The sequence below is a fragment of the Macaca thibetana genome, chromosome 11, assembly GCF_024542745.1.
Source record: "Macaca thibetana thibetana isolate TM-01 chromosome 11, ASM2454274v1, whole genome shotgun sequence".
NCBI classification, from domain to species: Eukaryota; Metazoa; Chordata; class Mammalia; order Primates; family Cercopithecidae; genus Macaca; species Macaca thibetana.
The window spans coordinates 55,245,973-55,268,762 of NC_065588.1; the positions used below are offsets into that span (position 1 = coordinate 55,245,973).

Here is a 22,790-nt window from a genome sequence, read left to right on the forward strand (position 1 = left end):
ATTACTTCTCTGTACTTAGTCACTGGTGGCCCAAGGAAGGATCAACTTCCTGTCTTGGACTCTGACTCTGGCGTCTACATTCAAGCAGGAAAATCGACTGCAATCTGGGTTCCAGGCTTCTGGCTCACAAGCAACAAAGCTCAAAACTTACTAAAAGCTGGAAGACTTTACCCTCGACATATTCTCTAAGAAGAATCCGCTTTTTGAATAGCTGCTTTCAGTTTAGTTCAAAGACAAGACAATGGCATAGATTCACACCTTGAAGGTTAGCTGATTTTTAAAGCTTATTGTGCTATATTAACTTCTTTTGTGCCAATTTATATTGAGCAAGAGGGTTTTTCTTTAAACTACACATATGTGCTAGAATTTACTAAAGAAGAAAGTTTGATAATCTGAATTAAACTGAATTGCTTTTCCATTCAATTATTTTGAATTGTGTCATCTAGTTTTGAAACTATTGTTATATTCATTTTTCTGTGTATATTATATGCCTGTCATGTAATTACACTTTTCAATAAATACTGTTTTAAAACAAATGTTTTAAATAGTTTTATGTGCTTAAGTAACAAATTTTATACTTAGTTTTTAACCAAACCTTGATGATCAAAGAAAATATTTCGGTAATTGTTCAAGACTAGGTTAGAAGTACCATTTATATACAAACTGCTCTTCCAGCAGAAAATCAATAAAAACAGAAAACAATTCTAGCAGCATCTCATTATAACCTGGAACAGCACATGAAAGTCCACCTCTGCAATAGCCATTTTAGCTATAGACATGTGCAATAAACCACTCGCTTGTTGTAAGAAAAGGGACGGCAAAAGTGAAACTACTTGATAAGCATAAGGCATTGGACCATGTAAACCATTATTATAATTAAAGAATCATGAATTGAGCAGTGATTGATGGAATGGTAGTTGTACTATATTACACCAGATTATAACAACAAATCTTTTTTTGTTCATAGGTTTAGAAATAAATTAATGTACCTTAAATCTCTGTAGCTCCTTCTCGTTTACAATTGTGCTTGCATATGCACAATCTGATTTCAATCTGTATTACAACAATCCTGGGAGGTAGAAAGAACGGTCATTTTTGTTCGTACTTTAACGGGCTGAATAAAATTCCCATCAGTTTGAGACGTCATAATGTGAACTAATTAAGCCTAAGTTGTGCTGAAAATAATAAAAATTGTTATTGTATAAATGGGGCTTGGCATCAAATTGACACATTTTATTAAATATAATGTGCAAAATATAATGAAGTAATTTCTATTTAAAAAAACGGTACAAGGCAGATATTATTTAAAATGCTTTAGTAACTCATTTTCAATAGAAAGAAATCTGGCATTATAAAAATACATAAAATAATCATGATTTATAGCATTAATTTATGTAAGATACTTTTTTGCATTAAAAAAAGTTATAAAATAGTTTAAAAAGGTATTCTTATATGAGCATCATTCCCAGTATAAAAATTTTCATAACTTTTTGAAATTTTGGTTCATCTGTATAAATAAAGCATTTTTATCCTTTTAAAATTCATAACTCCATTTAAAAAACATAAGATTCTCTCTCTTTTAAATAAAAGTTCACTTGAGGTAGTATGTTAAGCTTTTCCTTTGGTCTCATTCAGTCTATGTGTCCAAGTCATACGACTGAAAATTTGGAGTCCTGTAGTTCTCTAAAGTCTGTTTAAAGGTACAAATGTGATTGTCTTCCTGAAAATCTGTCCTTTCTTTCCCATCTTCCTCTGACCCAGAGTCCAAGTCTGGGGAAGAATGAGCTTTCAAATAAAAGGCTCTTGGCTGACAATCTGATGGCTGTCCAAAGCTTGAATAGGCATCTAGGTGAGGTCTCCTGAGAGCTTTTCCAAATGTACCTGAAAGAAAGAAACACCTTGAGCACAGGGGTCCCTTTGCTAGCATGTGAATCAATAAAACCCATTGCAAATGAAGAAACATCTTACCCCATGAATATGAGTAAGTGTTTTCTACAAGTCCACATTGTGGCACTCATACATGTACATCTGTGTTACAGACAGATCACTTCTAGAATGGAGCAAAAGACATTTGCCCTCCCTCATATTTACATTCACTGAACAAATGCATCTCTTATTTATCATTTCTTGTGACCTGCAGTGATGTTAATGGTCATGCAATAAAGCTCCCCAATATAAGTTCCCCCATATCCTAGTTGAGAGCCCACCAATTTCGGTGAAGGATGCGTTGGACAGTAACATCCAATTAACTGGAGCTAAATATACAAATTTTCTTTCAAAATAAACCTATGTCCTGCCCTTGCTTCATTAACTGTAGCAAAATATTACTCAACTGAATCAAATTCTTGTCTCAGTCATACAAAACATATTAATTTTTTCCAGAAAGGAATATAAATAATTACACTGTGATAAAACATAACATTTCATAGAAGTTGGGTAAAACATTTGAAAATTCTCCCTTTTTTTTATTGTCAACATGGCAAGTTGTGGCTGATTTTCCCATCTCTCCGTTCAGTGAAAAGATGACCTCAGCTCTTCCATCCTATTATCCCCATGCATCAGACGAAAAAATTCACAAGCTAATCTCAGTGCCAGCCAGCATCTAACACCACTGACTTGGACCTTAAGGCTGGTTTTCTTTGCCAAAGGTAGTCCAGCTTGTCAGACTAACAGTTGTTGCTAGGTAGGATGCTGTTTTCCACCCTTCGACTGCGGGTTCACTTGGAAGCCACCAGACATACTAAACCACAATCATGCAGAGCACACAACTCCACCCCAAAGGCCGTGGGAGCCCAAAACCACTTTTTCCACATGGCTGACAAGCTGAGCTCCTAAGTCCTCCCCAAACCCTTGTCTTGGAGTAGATGCCACACACAGTGCTACCCAGAAAGCTCCTGAGGCTTAGTTACAGATTAAACACATCATCAAGTAAAATCCCACCTCTGACTTTGCTTTTAGAGGCATTTACATGACCTAGTCGGATGTCATGGCAGCCTCATTCAAGAAACCATTTTTTACCAGTTTGACATTCAAGGCTCTCATTGCTCTCTCACATACAACTTGGAGTACGGATCCTCAGACGAGGTACCTGATAACTTAATAAACTTACCCATGAAAGAATTACTCGAGGCAACTGACGCTGGCTCTGGATTTGTGCTAAAATCTAAAGAGGACTTGTTTGGACACAGATTTTTCATTCCGGGTCCTTCATTTTGAGAGTAACTAGTGTTAAGTAGCTTCCTCACATGTGAGGGCCATGCTATATCACTGAAGCTCCGTTCGCAGGATTCTTCTGAAGGATGAGAACATGGGTAGCACTCCTTTTTCCTTATGTACCTGGGCTCATAGTGGTCCATTAAAGCTGTTCTTGGATCAGGACTGCAACCTTTTTAATTTGGGGGTAATAACAGAAGGAGATTGCGGTTAGCACATCTAGAAGTCTCTAAGAAACAGAACTGTACTCAGGCAAGAAAACTACCTACCTGTATGATACGTTTCAAAAGGATCTGAGCCATACAGATTGCCCTTCAAATACACAGGGCCTGTAGATCCCAAAAAGGGACAAAGGAACGGGTCTGTGGCAGCTTCCACGTCAGCTTCACTGCTGTTGTCAATATGGCAGGTCCCTTTGAAACAAAAGTCTTAGTCACTGATCCAATTATTCAAGTGCCATTCAACATTCTCCCCAATTTTGGCATTTTCCATATTTATGGATGAAAGTTTGACTAGAACATCACATAGACCATAAAACTGCAAAAATTTACAGTGGGGTTTAAACATTTTAAACCAGAATACTCACTTCTATGCTCAGATCCTCTAACTCTATGCTATCTGTGACTTGCCAAGCACTTTTAATTTATCTCATCTCTGATGAAACTGTGAAATTGAAAACAAATATACTTCTCTCCCAACTACAATGTCTAGCACAGAGCGTATAATAAATACTTATGGGAAAAGTTGGTCATATATTTTAGAATAACATCGATGGCTTCCACTTGCTGAGCCCTTAATATGTGCCTAGCACCACATAGTTTTCCATTTTCATTTCATTTGCACAAGTACCTCACCAGAAAGTACTCCACATGCCCCACAGTACATGGAGTAAGTAGTAGGAGTCGGTCTTGTACAAAACCTGTGCTCTTGTATTATGCTGTCTCCATTATTATTCTCGAAACCATGCAGCATTGAAAGCAAGGGTCAGAATTAGACTTCTCAAAGAGGCTGGGCGCGGTGGCTCACGCCTGTAATCCCAGTACTTTGGGAGGCTGAGGTGGGCAGATCACCTGAGGTCAGGAGTTCCAGATTAGCCTGGTCAACATGGCAAAACCCCGTCTCTACTAAAAATACAAAACAAAAGAAAGCATCAGCCAGGCATGGTGGCACATGGCTATAGTCCCAGTTACTTGGGAAGCTGAGGCAGAAGGATCTCTTGAACCCAGGAGGTGGAGGATGCAGTGAGCCAAGACCACGCCACTGCATCCCAACCTGGGTGACAGAGTGAGACTTCGTCTCAAAATAAATAAATAAAAATAAGTAAACAAAAAATAGACTTCTCAAAAGAAAATAATGTAAACCATTTGACTGTTAAGCCCATTCATGTAACCAATATCATTTAAGGAAGGAGAACGTTCAGGGCCAAAGAACATTTATAACATAAAGAATATATGAACATCCTTTACACATGGAATAATTACATTTTTCTAAACCCACTAGTCTGTTTTTATTGTTAGAAACAAAAATTTATTTTGTTTCCTAGTATTTAAGAGAAGGGTATAGAACTATACAATTTCAACTTTGCTAGTGATCTTGGGCCAGGTCCTAAATGTCAGTGTTATCAATATCTTGTGAAAATGAATATCGTATCTGAGTCTTCCACCATATGACTTCAAAACAATTACAGCCCACGTTCATTTTAAACACTTACCACTACTGTCATGTTGTGGTAAGAAAAATCCAGCACCTGAAGATGTGACAAACTGGTGGTGGCTTCCACTTTCTGAAGACACGTACCCATCCTGCCTGTCAGCTAACGTTCCCTGAGATGACAAATAACTAGGAATATCTGCTGGCAAGTTGGTCTCATCTGTAATAAAACAGCAGCATTTTATTAACCAAGAATGATCGTAATTGTCCCATAGGTATCCCAGGGGAATGGCATAGACTTAATTTTGGCTTCTGTGTACATCAAATTAGGGGGGATCTACTGTGGCAAACCCATCTCGATTGTACAGTATTCTGGAATGGTAAATTAGGACTTTGTTGCTCCGGGAAGTATAAGCTGACTTTCTATTTTATCACCCGTTGGATGCACCTCCCAAATTTCAAAACAACAAATGTTTACAAAGATTTTTTAAAAGGCTGAAGGCTTAAGAATTTTCATGGGACAGTATCTAAGCTTTCAAATTAAGCTTGATTATTGCCATATTCTCTGCTTAATATTATCAATCAATATCTGACTTTGCACATACTAATCAAGTCACAGCCCCTCTTCCACTAATAAAATCCAATCTAAGTATATGCACACACACATACACAACAAGACACACAACTACTGCAGAAAGTAAACCTCATCATTAAAGGGCTGTTCCTGGTTCTCCATCACTATCTTATGAAGGAGTTACAAATACTTTAGTCAGTGACTTGGATTTCATCTCACCGCCACAGGATATTCTGATGTCATTTTAACAAAGAGTATTAATCTTTAAACATCAGCTTTCTTTGGGGCTGGAGTGTTATTTTTAGCGAACCATATTTCTGCAGCTTGAAAAAAATGAGTCACCCTTCTGAGATGAACTCAGACTGCAAGACACACGTTCTAGAAGTATTTGCAGAACCACAAATACACGACTCCCGTGACCTGTGCCAAGCTTCTGTTTACACACCTGTGTTGGTAATGCTGCAATCTTCATTCCTCCGCCTTGTGTGGTATATGATGACCACCCACACGAGCGACGTGCCCACCACACAGCAAACCACTGCTATGATCACGACACCCACAGTGGCCCATCCGTCATCGTCTAACGATGGGGCAGTCATCTGAGGGGAGTCGCAGGTCGGAGTGGGGATCACACTGAGGCGCACGTTTCCTCTCTCAGTGCCCAGGGTATTAGACATCTCACATGTGTATTTCCCAGCATCACTGACATCTGAGTCCACGATAATCAGAAGCTGATTGCCTGCTGCAAAAAAGTGCCTCTCGGTTACCACCAAGGGGCTATCATCTTTGGTCCAGTTCAATCTGGGGGGAGGGCTTCCTCCAGCAATGCACTGTAGGACGGCCGTTTCTCCCTTGGTTACCGTTCGGTCCAACAGAGGCCGCAAAAATGATGGCGTTTCTGAAATAATAAGTTATGCTTTTAATTTCGCAAATAACATTTAGTTTCCATATCATAAAATGTAGCATTTAAACTTATTCAAATTGCAACCTAAAATTTTATTCTCCCACAACTTACTGGATAGGCTTTTTTAAGAGCCTAAACATACAGAACATTCAGTATTTCACTATTCTGCTGTCATTAACTCATAACACCGGTTAAGCATAATATCTACTATTTTTAAAATCTCAACTTCCCTCACTTTTGCAAAAGTCGGGAAGCTGGTGGTGGCGGGGAGAGTGGGAAACAAAACCTTTTTTAAAAATAGAACGTATAAAAATAATTTCAAGCACAAGGGTATGCTGATAAATAAAAAAAGGGTATGTTGATAAATAAAAAAAAAGAATGCTTAAGTTTTTTAAGTGCAATTTTTTTGGGCTGGATGCCCAGGCCTATATTAAAACTCTGACAATAATTTACTTTTATTATTTAGTATCTTAATAGGTTACTTTAATTAGCTCTTTCAAAGACACATGAATAATAATTGTGTTTACATTTTTAAAAAGCATTTGTTTAGGTAAAAGATGAAAAAAAATTCCAGAGAGGTATGGTAGGCTGAGCGAAGAGAGTAAGGTCTTCCCAATTTGTTCCTACATTTTTTAAATACGTTCTTTATGGCGTTTACCAATATAGGCCGGGCGCGGTGGCTCACGCCTGTAACTCCAGCACTTTGGGAGGCCGAGGTGGGCAGATCACGAGGTCAGGAGATTGAGACCATCCTGACTAACACAGTGAAACCCCGCCTCTACTAAAAATACAAAAACAAAATTAGCCTGGCGAGGTGGCGGGCGCCTGTAGTTCCAGCTACTTGCCAGGCTGAGGCAGGAGAATGGCGTGAACCCAGGAGGCGGAGCTTGCAGCGAGCCGAGATTGCGCCACTGCACTCCAGCCTGGGCGACAGGGCGAGACTCCGTCTCAAAAAAAAAAAGACTACCAATATAGACAGCACAGTGGGGAAATTAGAGGGGGGTGATCTCCCCTAAAAGGGAAAGCATCACAAATTTTGCTTGGCCCCTCTCTTTAGGATGGAGGGGACAGGGATTCACCTCAGTGGCCAGACTTGAGGCTGTCATGCAATCCCTGACTTCAAAGTGTTCAAGAGCCATTTGCATTAATACTTCCTAGGGAAAGGCAACGCCCCCTAGATCTTCCTCTCTTATTCTCACAACTTCTGGTAGTTAGAGACCTTGGATGAGCCAGTATCTTCAAGACTGATTTATACTACAGAATCTTAACAAATTCACCCACCTAGGACAGTCAGAGTTGCATTTGCAGAAATACTTCCTGCACTGTTCTGAGCTGTGCAGCTGTATACCCCAATGTCCTCTATCTTCACATCCACGATAAAGAACACGTCATCCTCGGGCATCACATGCATGCGTCTCTCCCGTGCAGCTGGGAAGTCTGTGCCCCCATCCTTCTGCCAGGCTATCTGGGGGGCTGGGTGCCCCACAGCAGCACACTCCAAGCGTGCCATGGCTCCAGCTCGGATGGTGAGGTCCATGGGGGTCTTGGTGAATGAGGGAAGCACTGAAATCAGAGAAACAACATAGGCATTAGCCCAATGGAGTCTTAGAGATTCACTTGCATTCCTTTTTATTTATTATTTTTGTTTGATACTTACAGATTGTCCCTGACATAGATTGGGCAGGGGTTAATTTCAATTTCAAGTCAAGGAAACTAAAGTTGAGATGGAAAGATTAAAAGCCCGCTCAAGGTTACAGACCCAGAAACAATGAAGTCAGGATAAAACACAGGTCATCTGATTCTCAGAATGAAGGTCTTCCTGCTATTTTCTGCCGCTTTTTAGTTTCCTCAGTAATGAACTGTGAGATCTTGGGCATATCAATTAATCTCTTTGTACCCTGACCATTCACTTCATCTATTTTTTTTTTAAGTCCCTCCTGGTAGCCCTAACATTCTGTGACTTTTGATACATGTTTTATTCTACAATTTAAACTCTAAACTGTTCTATGTGCCAGGTCACAGCCATTATTTGCTGAGTGAATGCATTAATGAATCATATTCAAAATCTTCTACCATGGCAGATACAGACAGTTAAATGATAAAGTGGCAAGCATCCTACTGTAAAACTGTATACCTACCACACAAAGCAAACAAGAATAGACTTCCATTAACAGTGGCTAACAGTGCATTTACTGAGCACTACACCTTGTAGCCATTTTGCTACATCCTTTACACACATTATTTCACTGAATGAGCATAATGCCTCCAGGGGGCAGGTCCTATTATCCCTAATTAAAAGATGTGGAACTGGAGGCAGAGATGTAATCTGCTGAAAATCATGCAGGAGTGGCAGGATTCACACACACATCTCTGAATTAAAGGCACTGTGCGTCCAGCATGACGCTTTGCAGCCTTCCAGATCAGTATACTGCACTGTAAACTCTCAAAGAACAAAACATGGCCAGGCACGGTGGCTCATGCCTGTAATCCCAGCCAGCACTTTGGGAGGCCGAGGTGGGCAGATCACGAGGTCAGGAATTCGAGACCAGCCTGACCAACATAGTGAAACCCCATCTCTATTAAACATACAAAAAATTAGCCAGGCATGGTGGCGCACACCTGTAATCCCAGCTATTCAGGAGGCTGAGGCAGGAGAATTCCTTGAATCTGGGAGGTGGAGATTGCAGTGAGCTGAGATTGCAACACTGCACTCCAGCCTGGGCGACAGTGCAAGACTCCGACTCAAAAAAAAAAAGAAAAAGAAAACAAAAGAGCAAAACATGTCTGGTTCATCTCTGTGTTACTCACCACACTGAGTACGGTGTCATCTTCAACATAATTGCAGGTTTAGATACAAATAACCAAGAATCTTAATTTTGTGGAATGAAAGGTAGGGAAAGGAAGAGTCAGGTGGGGAACTGTGAGAAGAAAAGACAGGGTTAAGATTAAGAGAGAAAAATAGGTGCTTTCTATTTCTAAAAGGTATCTTTAAATGCTAAAGGAAAAGTCAGATCACATACTATTTACTGTAAGCTTGGCTTTGACAGAGTAGGATGAACCAAAGTGATTGGAGATGACACACTGATATTTCCCCTCACTGGCAAATTCCACCTCGCGCAGCCGAAGGATGGTGGTATACTCCATCACCTCGCCGCCCTGGGCCCGGAGGTGTGCATAATTTTCCATTTCGGCGTCATGCAGTAGTTCATTGTCTTTTTTCCAAGCAAAAGTCATTGGGGAATCACTGCTGCTGGCAGCTGAGCAGATGAAACTCAAATTGGAACCTTTTATTGCCGACTGTGTTTCTGGCTGCACCGTGATCTGGGGTTTGGGAAAATCATCTGTTCAAAATGGAGAGGAGGAGACAAAACAATGTTAAGGCTCAAGAGTCCAAATACTACTCAAATCTGAACACCAAGAAATGCAAAAACAGCGGCCTGGGTTTTACCCTTTGTGTATGTTTTCCAGATGGACTAGCAGTCCCCGTGTTGAAATGAGAGTTTATAAAGTAACTCATTCATCTCGAATACAGATGGAGATCTATTTATCAATCAGTATTACCTGAGAAAAGACTGTTATTTTGGGGCTATCAGAAAACCCACAGTTTATTCCTGACCCCTTATGCTTTGTATAAGTACAAGAAGAAGGCAGTTTAAAAACTTCCAGGCTCATGGATCATTTCTGAATGCTACTACTATCACGAAACTGCAATTGTTCCCATGTTCTCCCCAGATAAGGAGCAGCAAAATTAAGAAATCAAACATCAATCATGATTACTCAACAAAGACAGCCATTAACACTCCATTTACCAAAACAGAACCACTATTAAAAAGCAGTACTTTAAGTAGATCCAAAAAAAAAAAAAAGCTGATAGCAAAAGAAAAAGCATCTCTAAAACAAACTGTAAGACACTGGCTTCGGCCTGGAGCTTTGAGAGGCCAATCATGCTGCTGTGCTACCCTGTCAAAGCTACATTATAGGCCGGGCGCGGTGGCTCAAGCCTGTAATCCCAGCACTTTGGGAGGCCGAGACGGGCGGATCACGAGGTCGGGAGATCGAGACCATCCTGGCTAACACGGTGAAACCCCGTCTCTACTAAAAAATACAAAAAACTAGCCGGGCGAGGTGGCGGGCGCCTGTAGTCCCAGCTACTCGGGAGGCTGAGGCAGGAGAATGGCGGGAACCCGGGAGGCGGAGCTTGCAGTGAGCTGAGATCCGGCCACAGCACTCCAGCCTGGGCGACAGAGCGAGACTCCGCCTCAAAAAAAAAAAAAAAAAAAAAAAAAAAAAGCTACATTATAATTAGAGCTAAGCAACTCTTTCATTCTAAACAGTTATTTTTAGTGCTCTGTTACTTTTTGGAAAAGTTACCTTTTTGAACTTCAGTTTCTCAGTGATGATGATGTAAACTCAGAAGGAAACATCTGAGATCTACCAAAGTGTACTATTTGGGTGCTACTACTATTTGAAAAAACTTTTTATGTGTGTTGAGTGGGTTATGGGGGATGCTTTGATAACTCCAATGCTGCTATTTTTCAATGTCTGCATACTGTAATCGAGGTGGTTTCTTTTCTGTATTATTCTGAAATTCTCATCTAATAAATTGATGTTCAGATTCACAAGGAAGTGAAAAAAACTATGGACACTATATATGTGTTTCAAAGTAATAGGGGGATCAGATCTTGGGACGAAAAAAACTATGAAATAAGGACCATGGGAAAGGAGCAGTTCAGGCCCTGACAGATGAATGCCAAAAGCTTATTCAGTTCCAAAAGCTACATCAGAGGTTTTATTTCCAGAAACTACTGGCACTGCTTAATGCTGCAACCTAAAAATATATATCGTGGACAAAGCAGTTTTAAGTAAACTTTTAAATGCCAATGCAAAAGAAGGTTCTTAATATTTTAACACCCATGCTTAAATATAAGCAAATTCTGATTTATTGTTTTATAAAACATATTTACTTTTACAGAGGTCTCCATGACAGCTAATAGTAAATAGCAGCATCATGTAATAGATAGAAAATTGCACCAGAGATGAATACTTTTCTTTTAAATCCAGATCTGCTACTAACCAGCTATGTAAAGTTTAGGTAACTAGATTTCCAATGCTGAGATTCTTGGATGCTAAAACAACGGACCTTAAAATTATTTATAATAAATTCACATTTACTATTACTTGTAAATGTTACCTACCAATAATTTTTTAGCACCCCATAAATCATTAATAATTATCTCTCTTTCATGTAAGCCTCCCAACAAGCCTCAGAGTTGGGAAGAGAAGAAAAGAGAGAGTCCCCATTTCATGGATGCAGAGACTAACATTTAGGGAATTTAAGTTAAGTAGAAGGGCTGGGATTATCCTTCCATTCTCTCAAGATCCAATTTCATTCTTTTTCCACCACACCATCCTGATGCCAAAACAAAGATGAAGCAATTTTAGAAAACTCTCTTTCCCATCTGTGAAATTAAAATAATCAGCAAACTATAGACCCATTTTCCTCTACCTCAGCAGAAATAAAAGCTTTATAAAGAGATCATAAATCTATTCAAAACCATTATTTGGATAAATGGGAGGGGAAAAAAGAAGAATAAATAAAAGGCAAGGGCAATACTTATACTCACCACACACAAAGCCATCTGGGCTAACAGCAAAAATGCTTCTTCCTTTTAGTAGCTGAGGATGGGCACAACTGGCATTTACAAAGCTCTGAAAGTTGTTTTCCGCCACCCACTGTGGGAGCCATTTTAGTTGGCAATCACACAAAAGACTTGATGTATTTAAATGCCTGAGGAGAGTAATTATATTCAATTTGTTCTGTATGAAATGCAGATTTCTACAAGTAAACTAAACCCAAGTAAATATTAACAAAGCAATGAATTTGGAAACTGAATACACACATCCCATGGAATAAGTATTCTACGGTCCATTTTAAAATACAAGAAATGTATCTAGCATGATTTTCTGTTGTTCTTACTGTCCCACAGAGACAGAGGTGTTGATTTATCAAAAGTTCCTTACGACTGAAAAATTACTACTCTATTGAGTGACTGTACTATATTTGGTCCCACAAAGTTGCAAATTTAAAATAGAAAGAAAAACTCATTTCAACAAAAAGAACAAATAAATTCCTTTTTTGTTGTCTGGTATAAAAATTAAATAATGTTAAGAATGTGCCAGGCACTTTTTATAAATACATAATCTAGGGTGACACACCATATGACAGCTTTCCCCTCTATACTTTCAGACTCCTAGAAGGAAAAGAAAAGCTTACAATTGTTGCAGTTTCTTCATTTGTGAAAATGCATTGCCTTGTAAAGACATGATTGCGTTGTCACTCAGGTCTCTGAAAAATCACCAAATCAAATGCATCAGAGCAAACTACCATCATTTCGTGCTTTTGGACAAAGTTTGGGCCCACACTGCCCACCCCATTTGCCAAACAAATACTCCCTCTATGTGTTGAAACACATGACTGGGGCAACCCCAGAAGAATCCACTGCAAAGCTTGTGCTGAAGAACCAGGGCATTTTGTATCACAGATAGGTTGTGTTTTAGCGAAAAAGATTCACTTTATGTCATCGCTTACAGATTATTTGACTCATTAGGGCCCAAGCTGTTCTATTATTTTATTCTACTACTCTTTATTCAAATTAGTAACTATTAGAAACTTCTAAATATACAAACAAAATTTCTCATAATTATGCTTTTATAAAACACCATTTGCACAGTATTTTTGAAGACAGGCACTCAGTTCAGTGATTTACATGTGTTACTGCATTTATTCCTATAACAACCCAAAATATGATGGTATTACTATTTAGCTCAGCACAAAAGGGGAAAGTAAGGGTTGAAACAATTATTTTCAATTCCAAAACCTGTGCTTTTAACCATTAACCTAATTCTGTCACTCACAGCTCACTAACATAAACGCAGTAAGACGTTCAGACAAGATACACTCGTTAAAGCAAATACTTCAGGCAGGAAATTCATAAAATGAACATATATTCTGGGTTAATTCTCTTTTTACAGAGACTTATAAGCAGTCTGCACTGAAGTATTCACCAGAATGATTACCACTCTGTTTTTCTTTACAGGGGTCAGAGTATACAAAGGGAATACTGAGCGAGACAAGGGGAAGAGAAAACAAAGAAAGAAGGGACCAGACATGGCTAGACGAAGAGGCTGAGGCAATCAAGGGAGATTTAAGAAAACTGAGGCAGAGATTAATACTCCACTGATCCACTAATTCCACTTTCCCAGAAATGGAATGGGCCAAATGACAAACCCTTTTGGCTAGTTTTCTTTTCAAAATAATCGGTTTCAATAAATACTGTAATGTAGGTCTGCCCTTCCAAAACTCAGCTTTGCAGAATCATTCTACTATAATTTGAACTCCCGCATTCACTGTCAGGATGGCTCACGATCCAAGTCTCCCTCAGAAGAACCGGTGCAGTCAGAAGGTGACAACAAAGTGGTTTATAGATAACAGCTAAATCTTCACTCTCAATACGTAGCACACACGGAAGAACCCAATATGTATTTTAAATTGTAACTTCTTTGGTCCTGGTTAATAGATATTAAAACTTCTGGCTACAAGCATTCCTTAACAGTGATACATTACTTTGTACTTTTACTGTACAAGAGTAAAACATACAACCATGGTTATAAGCAGCTGGTTGGTTCACTTAGTTAAAGCTGCAAAATTTTGATTCCTATCAATGTTAGCTAGCTTTCCTCTCTTAGTGGCTGAAAATTTCTGAGCCCCTAAATGACATTTCAGAAATGTGTACCAGGAGTTACGAGTTACTGGGAGTAGCGGCAGAGATTGTACAGGCAAGAGCTAGTGTGATGCAGGGGCACTGTGAAAGTAGGGGCAGCTCTGGGTTGAGTCCTGCTTCTGACAGTTACTAACTGATGGGTCAAGAAGAAACAAAAGAAAACAAACAAACGAAAAAAGAGAACAATGGTAAGGGGGTTGCATGTTTCATAATTAAACAACAATCAGAGACCAACAATTCTCAAAGTAGCGCTAAAACTCTCCTATGTCACCCTTAAGGATTGTGGAACATTGTTCTTTAAAAGCCAAGTCATCTCTTTAACTGTCCAATGGAATCAATAAACTCTTAGAACCTCTGCTTAACAATAAAGATAATAATAGCTATTGAATTGCATTCTGATTAAAAATTAAATGAGACAACATATGTGAATATGTGGTACAATACCTGACATATAGTGAACGAACTACATCTAGTAGGTTTTTTAAAAAAATAAATAATCACTGTTTGAGAAAAACAATTAAAAACCCATTAAGGAGATACAGCTTTTGTCCTTAAATACAAAGGAAAGCATATACCTGTACACTTCTATATAGGTAGGTAGGTAAGTAGGTAGACAGAGAAAGAGATAGAAAGATAGGGAGATGTTTAAATATATTTTATGGAACTGGAAGGATGCCAACAAAATCACATTCCAGTTTGTTTTATCTTTCATGACACATAAGTAAAAACCATCTTAGAGATTCTCTTTAGGGTAACTGAATTCTAGCTACTCACAGATGCTCCAATGCATCCAAACCAGTGAAGGCTTTTTTAGTAATAGATCGGATCCGATTTCCTTGGAGTATCCTGGGGAAAAAAATTACATTGGAACACTTAAATTAAAAAGCCATTTTGGGGGTGGAACTCTCATAAACAGAACTGCTTTTTAAATTATGTGTGAGCAATTCCATTTTCTTCAATTAAACAATATATCCTGTAAAAATGTGCCCACGCCATCCAGTTCACTAATGTAGTTCAACATGGTTTTCAAAGCATTCAACAAAGAGCCCAACAAAAATAGGTATTCAGTAAGTTACTCTGCTGATTAAGTTAAATTGTTTTTCAGAGTCCTTTTAGGAAGAGGCAGAGACTTTATTTCAAGTAAACTGTCTCAGAACACTAACAGAGCAGATAATAGTGAATGTTTTCTCCTTCCCCTCCTTCTCTGTGGATACCCTACATCCACAGGAGTTTAGGACTCTAGGGAAGTGAATTTGAATACTGCTGGCTTAAAACATGCAATATGACCACCTGCAAGACCGTTTTATGGCTAATTATAAGATGTTTTCATCCCGTTTTGCTTGTAACCTACCACAGCATTATCAGTCGCTACTAGATTACTTCATTAAAAAAATTCCTGCGAGGACAGTACAAGATTGAGAATTTCAAAATGTGGAAGTGCATGCACTAACTTTTACGCAATGATAATTCCAAAAGTCTAAGCCCTCAACATAGATGAAAATGATTATGAGGATATTAAAGTAAATTACACACACTAAAGTGTTGAATAAAACACTTTCACCTAAGGAAGAAAAAGTTAATAGTATATATCGCGTGCAACAGCAGGCATTTGGGGAGAGGATAAAGGGTAGTAACCAGATTAAGCACCGATTTCATCTCTTCATGATGTCAACTTGTATAGCTGACTTCAGTGAAGACAAAATTTTTAAATCGAAGAGTGAGCTAAATTATGAGGCAATTCATACTCACAGCCGCCTCAGTTTGTCAAGCCCAGAGAAAGCACCATTCATGTCTTCAATAGTCCAGGAAATTTCATTGTTCTTCAGATCCCTAATTTTAAAAGAAGCATTCCCTTTAGCCTAATATCACCACCCAGGTGGCTTATCATTTGTAAAAAATTTCTCCTAATTTCCCACATTATCTCCACCTCCTTCAAAACAATAGAAAACTCTTTTTCTCCAACTTACTTCTTACACCCTGCCTGACTCCCTTAACCACATTTTAAGTTTTCCCCTAAAATCAGAAAAAGTTGACACTGGCCCTATTAATTTCTCTATCAAAATGATTACATGCTGAAAGATCCGAACAGTCTGAAAAATACATTAAACTTTAAAACCACTGTTCCAACCACACATGCAGAAGTTTGCCAAAGTATACAGCATGTCTTTCAATTATGTAATGCTTCACATCGTGAACAGAGCAAAAGTTTCTGACAGAGCAAAAATCAAAAGCCCATTGCACAACCTTAAATTACCATTTGAGAAATTTTTCAAAGGTCAATTAATTCAACTCCCTTTTCTTTCTCTTAGGACGGAGATCAGGTTGAGGATATAACCGGCATGATAAACAGTATCTTCCTTCACTGCCCTTTGTAGACCTTTGTGCTCTAAGTAATTTTTAATCTGCATTTTATAAAGAAAACTTAGTGGACTTAAAATTGTTTCCCTCTTAAGCAGTTACCAATTTCCTGGAGATCCTGAGAAGGTTAACTGTAATCACCAAAACAAACTGATTACTGTCCTTTTTAATCCCTTTACGAAACACATATGGATGAAATGGATCCATTTTAATCAAACTGATCTGGGAAAGATTAAGACACTACTTCTGAGGCTGTACGCATTTCCTTGACAACAAAAGAAATCTGCTAGGAGAAACGTGGGCACATTTAGGAACCAATTAGGTTCGTGTACTGACAGCAAAATGTGTTAACTTACAAAGTCTTTAAACTGGAAAGCCCCCGGAAGGCACCATCAGCAATGTAGCTGACTCTGTTGTTGCCAATGTGCAGTGTATTTAGTAAGCTGAGGCCAAGGAAGCTTGAATCATCTAACCTTGATAAGTGATTGAAAGTTAGGTCCCTGTAAAGAAAAAAGAGAAAAACAAACAATAGCTTTTTTCAATTCAATGCAATGATTCCTTTTCCAAAAGACAGGTAGCGTATGAGCTACACTAATCCTTATTTTTAAATTCTGCCTTAATAATACCCAAGTAAATATTTCTAATCTCAGGAATTAAAACAGTACATTCTCTTTGCTTGAAAATAACCATCATTGCTTTTGCCAATGTGCCATAGAACTGCAACAGAATTGGCTTCAACTTACCACAACAAAAATAAGACTAGGTTGCATGTGAAAAAAGCTGTCACCTTGGAAACTTTGTTATGAAAATTTCACAGATCAGTGGTAAGAAGCTCATGCCCTGGCATGATCCCTGCTCTCAAACCTGAGGAGAATAAAAGGCAACTCACAGCTCACTGAGCTTCTGGCAGAACTCCCAGGCATCAGGGCTGATCCTGTTGATGGCATTTTGGCTGAGATGAAGCTCCTGCAGCATCAGCAAGCCGTAAAGCCAGCCTTTGGTAATCTCTGTCAGGTTGTTATGGTCCAGGTGCCTACATTTACAATAAGAATCAAAAGCAGGATCAAAACTTCATTATCTAGTCTCTTCAAAGGGGACATATGATTACAACCTATTACATATTCCTACTGTTATTAGATGTTTAAGCTTTTGTTATATGAAGACGTCAGCAAAAAAAAAAAAAATACATATTCTTATAATTTAGGTGGTTATAAATTTAGGTACTTATAAATTATCGATCACATTACCTGAATCAAAACTGAATACTACATTATAAATAAGATTGTGGATAATGAGATTTTTAACATAGGATTTCACATAAGACCTACTGAATGTACACTGAGCATTCTATGATCGTATTACCTGAGCAGGAACTGTGATAACCCACACTTACAAAATTTCCATGTTGCTCAGCCCCCAAAAAGCTCCATCCATAAGTTTTGTTACTCCATTTCTTTGCATTTTCAGAGACTTCAGAGCACCAAGCCCTTGGAATGTCAGTCCATCTACGTTTTTAATCTTGTTTCGGTTCAGTTCGCTGCATTGAGTATTACAAGAGTTAGCTTATATGACAATTAAATTCTGGAGGTAGTAATAAAATGTGTCATTACTACAATATAGTTAAACCAGTCAGTGTTCAATTACATAGAGTGTTTTCAGTTTCTAAACATTTTTATTGCAAAGAATTTCAATTTGTTAAGCAGGGAGTGAATTTCCTACTGAAATGGGTCATGTGTTTTTGGAATAATAAAATACTGAAACTAGACTGCATTTCAATGTCTAAAGCCTTGTCCACTCAGGATAGACACAAACAAATTAAGATTTGTTTTTAAACAATCCAGAATGAGATTATTAAATGTTACACTAAAATATGAGGTCTATAAGGAGCTGGGCCTCAAATTTATCCTGTACGATGTGTTTACAAGTTGGTTACTATCTTTCACTATTCTTTTTAGGTTTAATGCTTTCTCTTTATGGCAGTAGTTTTCAGCCTTAGTTGCATACTGGACCCAAGCTGGGAGTTTTAAAAATTTCTGAAGCCTGGATCTGACCCCCAGAGGTCTAGGGTGTGGCCTGGGCAGTGAGATTTTTAAAAGCTCCCCAAATGTTTGCAATGTGCAGCCAAAGTTGCACTACTGCAGGAGTCTGTTCACAGATCGCTCTACCATTATTAACGAGACAGATCTTTACAGCCACTTAAGCTATCAGAGACTCCTGGAGTTGCTGGTATTATTCTCATAAACCACAGCTGTTGAGAGACCGCGGATGTTTTCAGTGCCACAATGGCACTTTTGTGCCGGCCTTGGTCAATGATTACACTGTTCAGTAACAATCTAACGTGTCTTGTCAAGCAGCAGCTGGCACAAGGTGAGGAGGTGACGAGGTGACATTTAAGACTCTTTCCAATTTGGAGATTCTATAGCTCCAATTCTCAAAGGAAAGGCAGCTACATTCTTGTTTCTAAACTCCTTTTTGCCACATTGTGGATTTTAAGGAATAGACACCAAGGGTTTGGGGGAGGTGAGAAACAGTATCTAAGAGAACATTTTACTTACAGGTGTTGTAGTTGGGGCAGTTTAAACATCTTGGGTGGGATAGCTGAGATTCGGTTCCTGTTCAGCTTTAACACAAGGAGTGTATTGGCCAAACTGTCAAAATACCCAGGTTCCATTGATGTGACTCGGTTGCTGTTGAGATACCTGTTGAAAGTTTAAAGATGAGCTTCTCCTTCTGATTTATTTGCAAGTTAAAGTGCAGGCCATCTCTGTATTAGAAGGATTCTCCGGGCGGGGGGGGGAGGGATTGCACTGGGAGTTATACCTGATGTAAATGACGAGTTGATGGGTGCTGACGAGTTGATGGGTGCAGCACACCAACATGGCACAAGTATACATATGTAACAAACCTGCACGTTATGCACATGTACCCTAGAACTTAAAGTATAATTAAAAAAAAAAAAAAAAAAAAAAGAAGGAGTCTCCAGAGAACCTAACCATCAACAGAAACTTAAAAAAATTACTTTTTAGGTCCTCAAGGACAGATGCTAAGATTCACACATATTGCTGGGAAAACAGTGATTAAAATATGTGACGGATGCAACTTTTTTTTTTTATAAATATCCACTTTTTAGGACATTCATTTATTAATAATACATAGCAATGGTCTGATTTTGATTTTTTTAAAAAAATGAGCACTTTTCACACCATCTAGGTTTTCTAATAAAAAATATGTAATTTTTTTATAACCTGAAAGTATAAGAATAAACTGCAGATTGTGGTCGTTCAAGCTTACAGCAAATTTCAAGTCAATAAATTATACTTTTGATCCATCAGTAGTAAAGTAGACAAAGTTTGTTATATTTTTTCATTATAATATTTTCATTACAGGTGAAAGTTTTTGCTAAAGAAAACTTCACTTACAGATATTTGAGCTGTAGGGGTGGAAACGCAGTTTTGAGCTCTGAAATATTGTTGCTGCTAAGGTCCAAAGTTTCAAGGGACTGAAACTCTTTCAGATGTTCAGGTAGTATTTCAACAATCCTGTTTCCAGCCCTAGAATTAAAAGAAAGCACCGTTAACAAGGTTAATGGTGCAACAATCTGAAAGAAGACAAATATTTTCTATTCCTGACTGGTTCTTCAGAAATATGGAACTGACTAAACAGTACTTTTAAAAGTTAAACAGCAATACCATGGCCATTTTAAGTTACTCATTAAATTATAAATCCTAATATTTGAATATGTGGAAAACATTCCTATATAAATCTGAGGTACTGTTTAGCAGCTATGGCTGTCTAAATGCTATGCACTTAAAGGCAACGGTTGGATGTTTCTTTATTCTATTTTTCTTTTTTAAAAATTTTTTTATTTATTGTTATTTTTTAGAGACAGGGTCTCACTCTGTTACCCAGGCTACAGTGCAGTGGCACACTCATAGCTCACTGCAGCTCAAACTCCTGGGCTCAAGGAACACTCCTACCTCAGCTTCCAAGTAGCTAGGGCTACAGGTAAGTGCCACCTCACCTCGCTAATTTTTTGTACAGTGGGGGTCTCACTATGTTGTCTAGACTGGTTTCAACTACTGGCGTCAAGCAGTCAGTCCTCCAGCCTCAGCCTCCCAAAGTGCTAGGATTACAGGTGTGAGCCACCACATCTGGCTATTTTTCTTAACAGCTCTTCTCCCTTCTCCTTATTAAATGGTATACAAAATGCCTAACACCAAGGTGGCATACCAGGCACTGATGAGTTAATTCCCTGTTCCTCCTTCTTGATTCCTAATCTATTTCTAATTCTTCTGTTGAAAAGTGCCCATATTACAGGTGCTAATGAATTTAAAATACTTGTCAGATTGGGGATTCTTTAGAACCATTCTAGAGAGATCCCCTTTTCTTTAAGAAACAGCAAGTTTCAAGGCACTGCCATAGTCTTCAATATCAATGAATATGCTCCAGCCCTTTCAGTAGTACAAAAGTATTACATAAGAGCACTCCAGTTTGAATAATCCCTTGGCATAATTAGATCAAAACATGTTTTATATTAAAAGTCTTAAACATCAGACCATGATGTCCAGTATGGCAGCCACGAGCCACATGAGGCTCTTTAAATTTAAATTAATTCAAATTAAATGCTAAAATTTAGCTCCTTAGTCACAGCAGCCACATTTCAAGTGCTCAATAGCCATACACTCCTGGTAGCTATCAAATGGTATGGCACACATACAGAATGCTTCTACCATTGTGTAAAGTTCTATTGGTGAGTGTTCTACTGAACAAATGGAAAGAAACAAACAGAAAAAAAAGAGGCCATTTCAAAGTTCTTAAAAAGTCATCAATCAATATAGTAACTCCCAAGGGAAAAATGCAGCATTAAATGACAATTTTGTTAAAATAGCAATCAAATGGATGTGCAAGCCATCTTGTCATATTAGATCAGGAAGTTTGGTCTTTTTTAGACCATCTTTTGGCAGGAGAAAATAACATCAAGGTAGAAAGGATATCTACAAATCATAGAAAGGTCTCCTCTTTACAACGCAAGGAACAATGAAACAATCTGAATGCTCTGAACAGAATTCTGTGTCTTATGTAAGTCACACACTGGTGTCTGTACATGGTCTGCAGTTAATCTTCAACTAACAATAAAACTTGCAAAATATATCTTGTGTGTTTTTTGTACCCAAAACTGGATTTCTTTTTTTTTTTTTTTGAGACTGAGTCTGGCTCTGTCGCCCAGGCTGGAGTGCAGTGGCCGGATCTCAGCTCACTGCAAGCTCCGCCTCCCGGGTTTACGCCATTCTCCTGCCTCAGCCTCCCGAGTAGCTGGGACCACAGGCGCCCGCCACCTCGCCCAGCTAGTTTTTTGTATTTTTTAGTAGAGACGGGGTTTCACCGTGTTAGCCAGGATGGTCTCGATCTCCTGACCTTGTGATCCGCCCGTCTCAGCCTCCCAAAGTGCTGGGATTACAGGCTTGAGCCACCGTGCCCGGCTAAAACTGGATTTCTATAGTGTTCTGAGCTCTTCTGCATTATTGTAACTCATCGGTCTCTCACGATCGCAGTAGGTTCCCAAGCGAGGTGTACCTCTTATATATTTTCACAAAATCTTGTGCTGCAAGCTGATGTTGAACTTACACCACCAGTCTTCTCTGCCATACTGAGATATTCTTAGAAGCAGAATTCTCTCTATGTATCACCCTTAGAATGTGTATAAAATTTAATAATATTGAGGATCGATTAAGTGCCAAGCCCTTTGCTAAACACTTTTCATATATTATACCCTTTAATGATAACATTTCTCTGGTACAGACATAACAAAACAGTTTGAAACTAGGGCTTTTCACCTAACAAGTTCAAGCATTCCCAAGTCAGCTCAAAGAATAAGCCCGATTGTTCCTGAAGCAATCCCTTAAGGCTTCTTTCATAGAATACAGAGTATAAAAGATACTCTGGCATTTAATTTCTTATACAGACATGTACCTCCCTTGAAAAGGCCCCTACTTCCCACCTTGCAAAAATGCTGAACTTCTGGTTTTAAACTGATCTGGGAATCTACCCTGGCTCACTGAGCCATCATCATGCCAACACTAAGAATGCCACAGAACAGAGGCCCTCCCAATCTGTGCTTGCCCACTTTGCAGGTGAGAGGGGGCCCCAGGGCTTGCATGTATTTACCATCTACCAGAGTCAGATGGCTGACTTTCTGTCAGGTGCCACCTTCTTCACAAGAGAATAAGGGGAGAAAACGGGCATACATTTTATATTTAAAGAACAAATTCAGAAAGCTTCTCGAAATATTGTTAAAACCCTTCTGCACAGT

The 22,790-nt window shown here is 38.7% G+C and overlaps 1 protein-coding gene across 1 annotated transcript in view; it reads right to left on the reverse strand.

Moving 5' to 3' along the window:
* Positions 1 to 1,218: 1,218 nt before the first annotated feature.
* Positions 1,219 to 22,790, reverse strand: part of LRIG3 (leucine rich repeats and immunoglobulin like domains 3) — a 46,937-nt gene continuing 25,365 nt past the window's right edge. Inside the window, exons 4-19 of the mRNA XM_050746629.1 lie at positions 19,900 to 20,031; positions 19,036 to 19,179; positions 17,874 to 18,017; positions 17,370 to 17,513; positions 16,837 to 16,980; positions 15,872 to 15,952; positions 14,897 to 14,968; positions 12,616 to 12,687; positions 11,966 to 12,129; positions 9,362 to 9,682; positions 7,623 to 7,904; positions 5,883 to 6,335; positions 4,925 to 5,083; positions 3,483 to 3,626; positions 3,110 to 3,385; positions 1,219 to 1,881 (exon numbers count right to left, since the gene is read on the reverse strand). Coding sequence (XP_050602586.1) covers positions 1,637 to 1,881; positions 3,110 to 3,385; positions 3,483 to 3,626; positions 4,925 to 5,083; positions 5,883 to 6,335; positions 7,623 to 7,904; positions 9,362 to 9,682; positions 11,966 to 12,129; positions 12,616 to 12,687; positions 14,897 to 14,968; positions 15,872 to 15,952; positions 16,837 to 16,980; positions 17,370 to 17,513; positions 17,874 to 18,017; positions 19,036 to 19,179; positions 19,900 to 20,031 — 2,977 coding nt within the window. The 3' untranslated portion in view covers positions 1,219 to 1,636. The remainder of the gene's footprint in view (positions 1,882 to 3,109; positions 3,386 to 3,482; positions 3,627 to 4,924; positions 5,084 to 5,882; positions 6,336 to 7,622; positions 7,905 to 9,361; positions 9,683 to 11,965; positions 12,130 to 12,615; positions 12,688 to 14,896; positions 14,969 to 15,871; positions 15,953 to 16,836; positions 16,981 to 17,369; positions 17,514 to 17,873; positions 18,018 to 19,035; positions 19,180 to 19,899; positions 20,032 to 22,790) is intronic.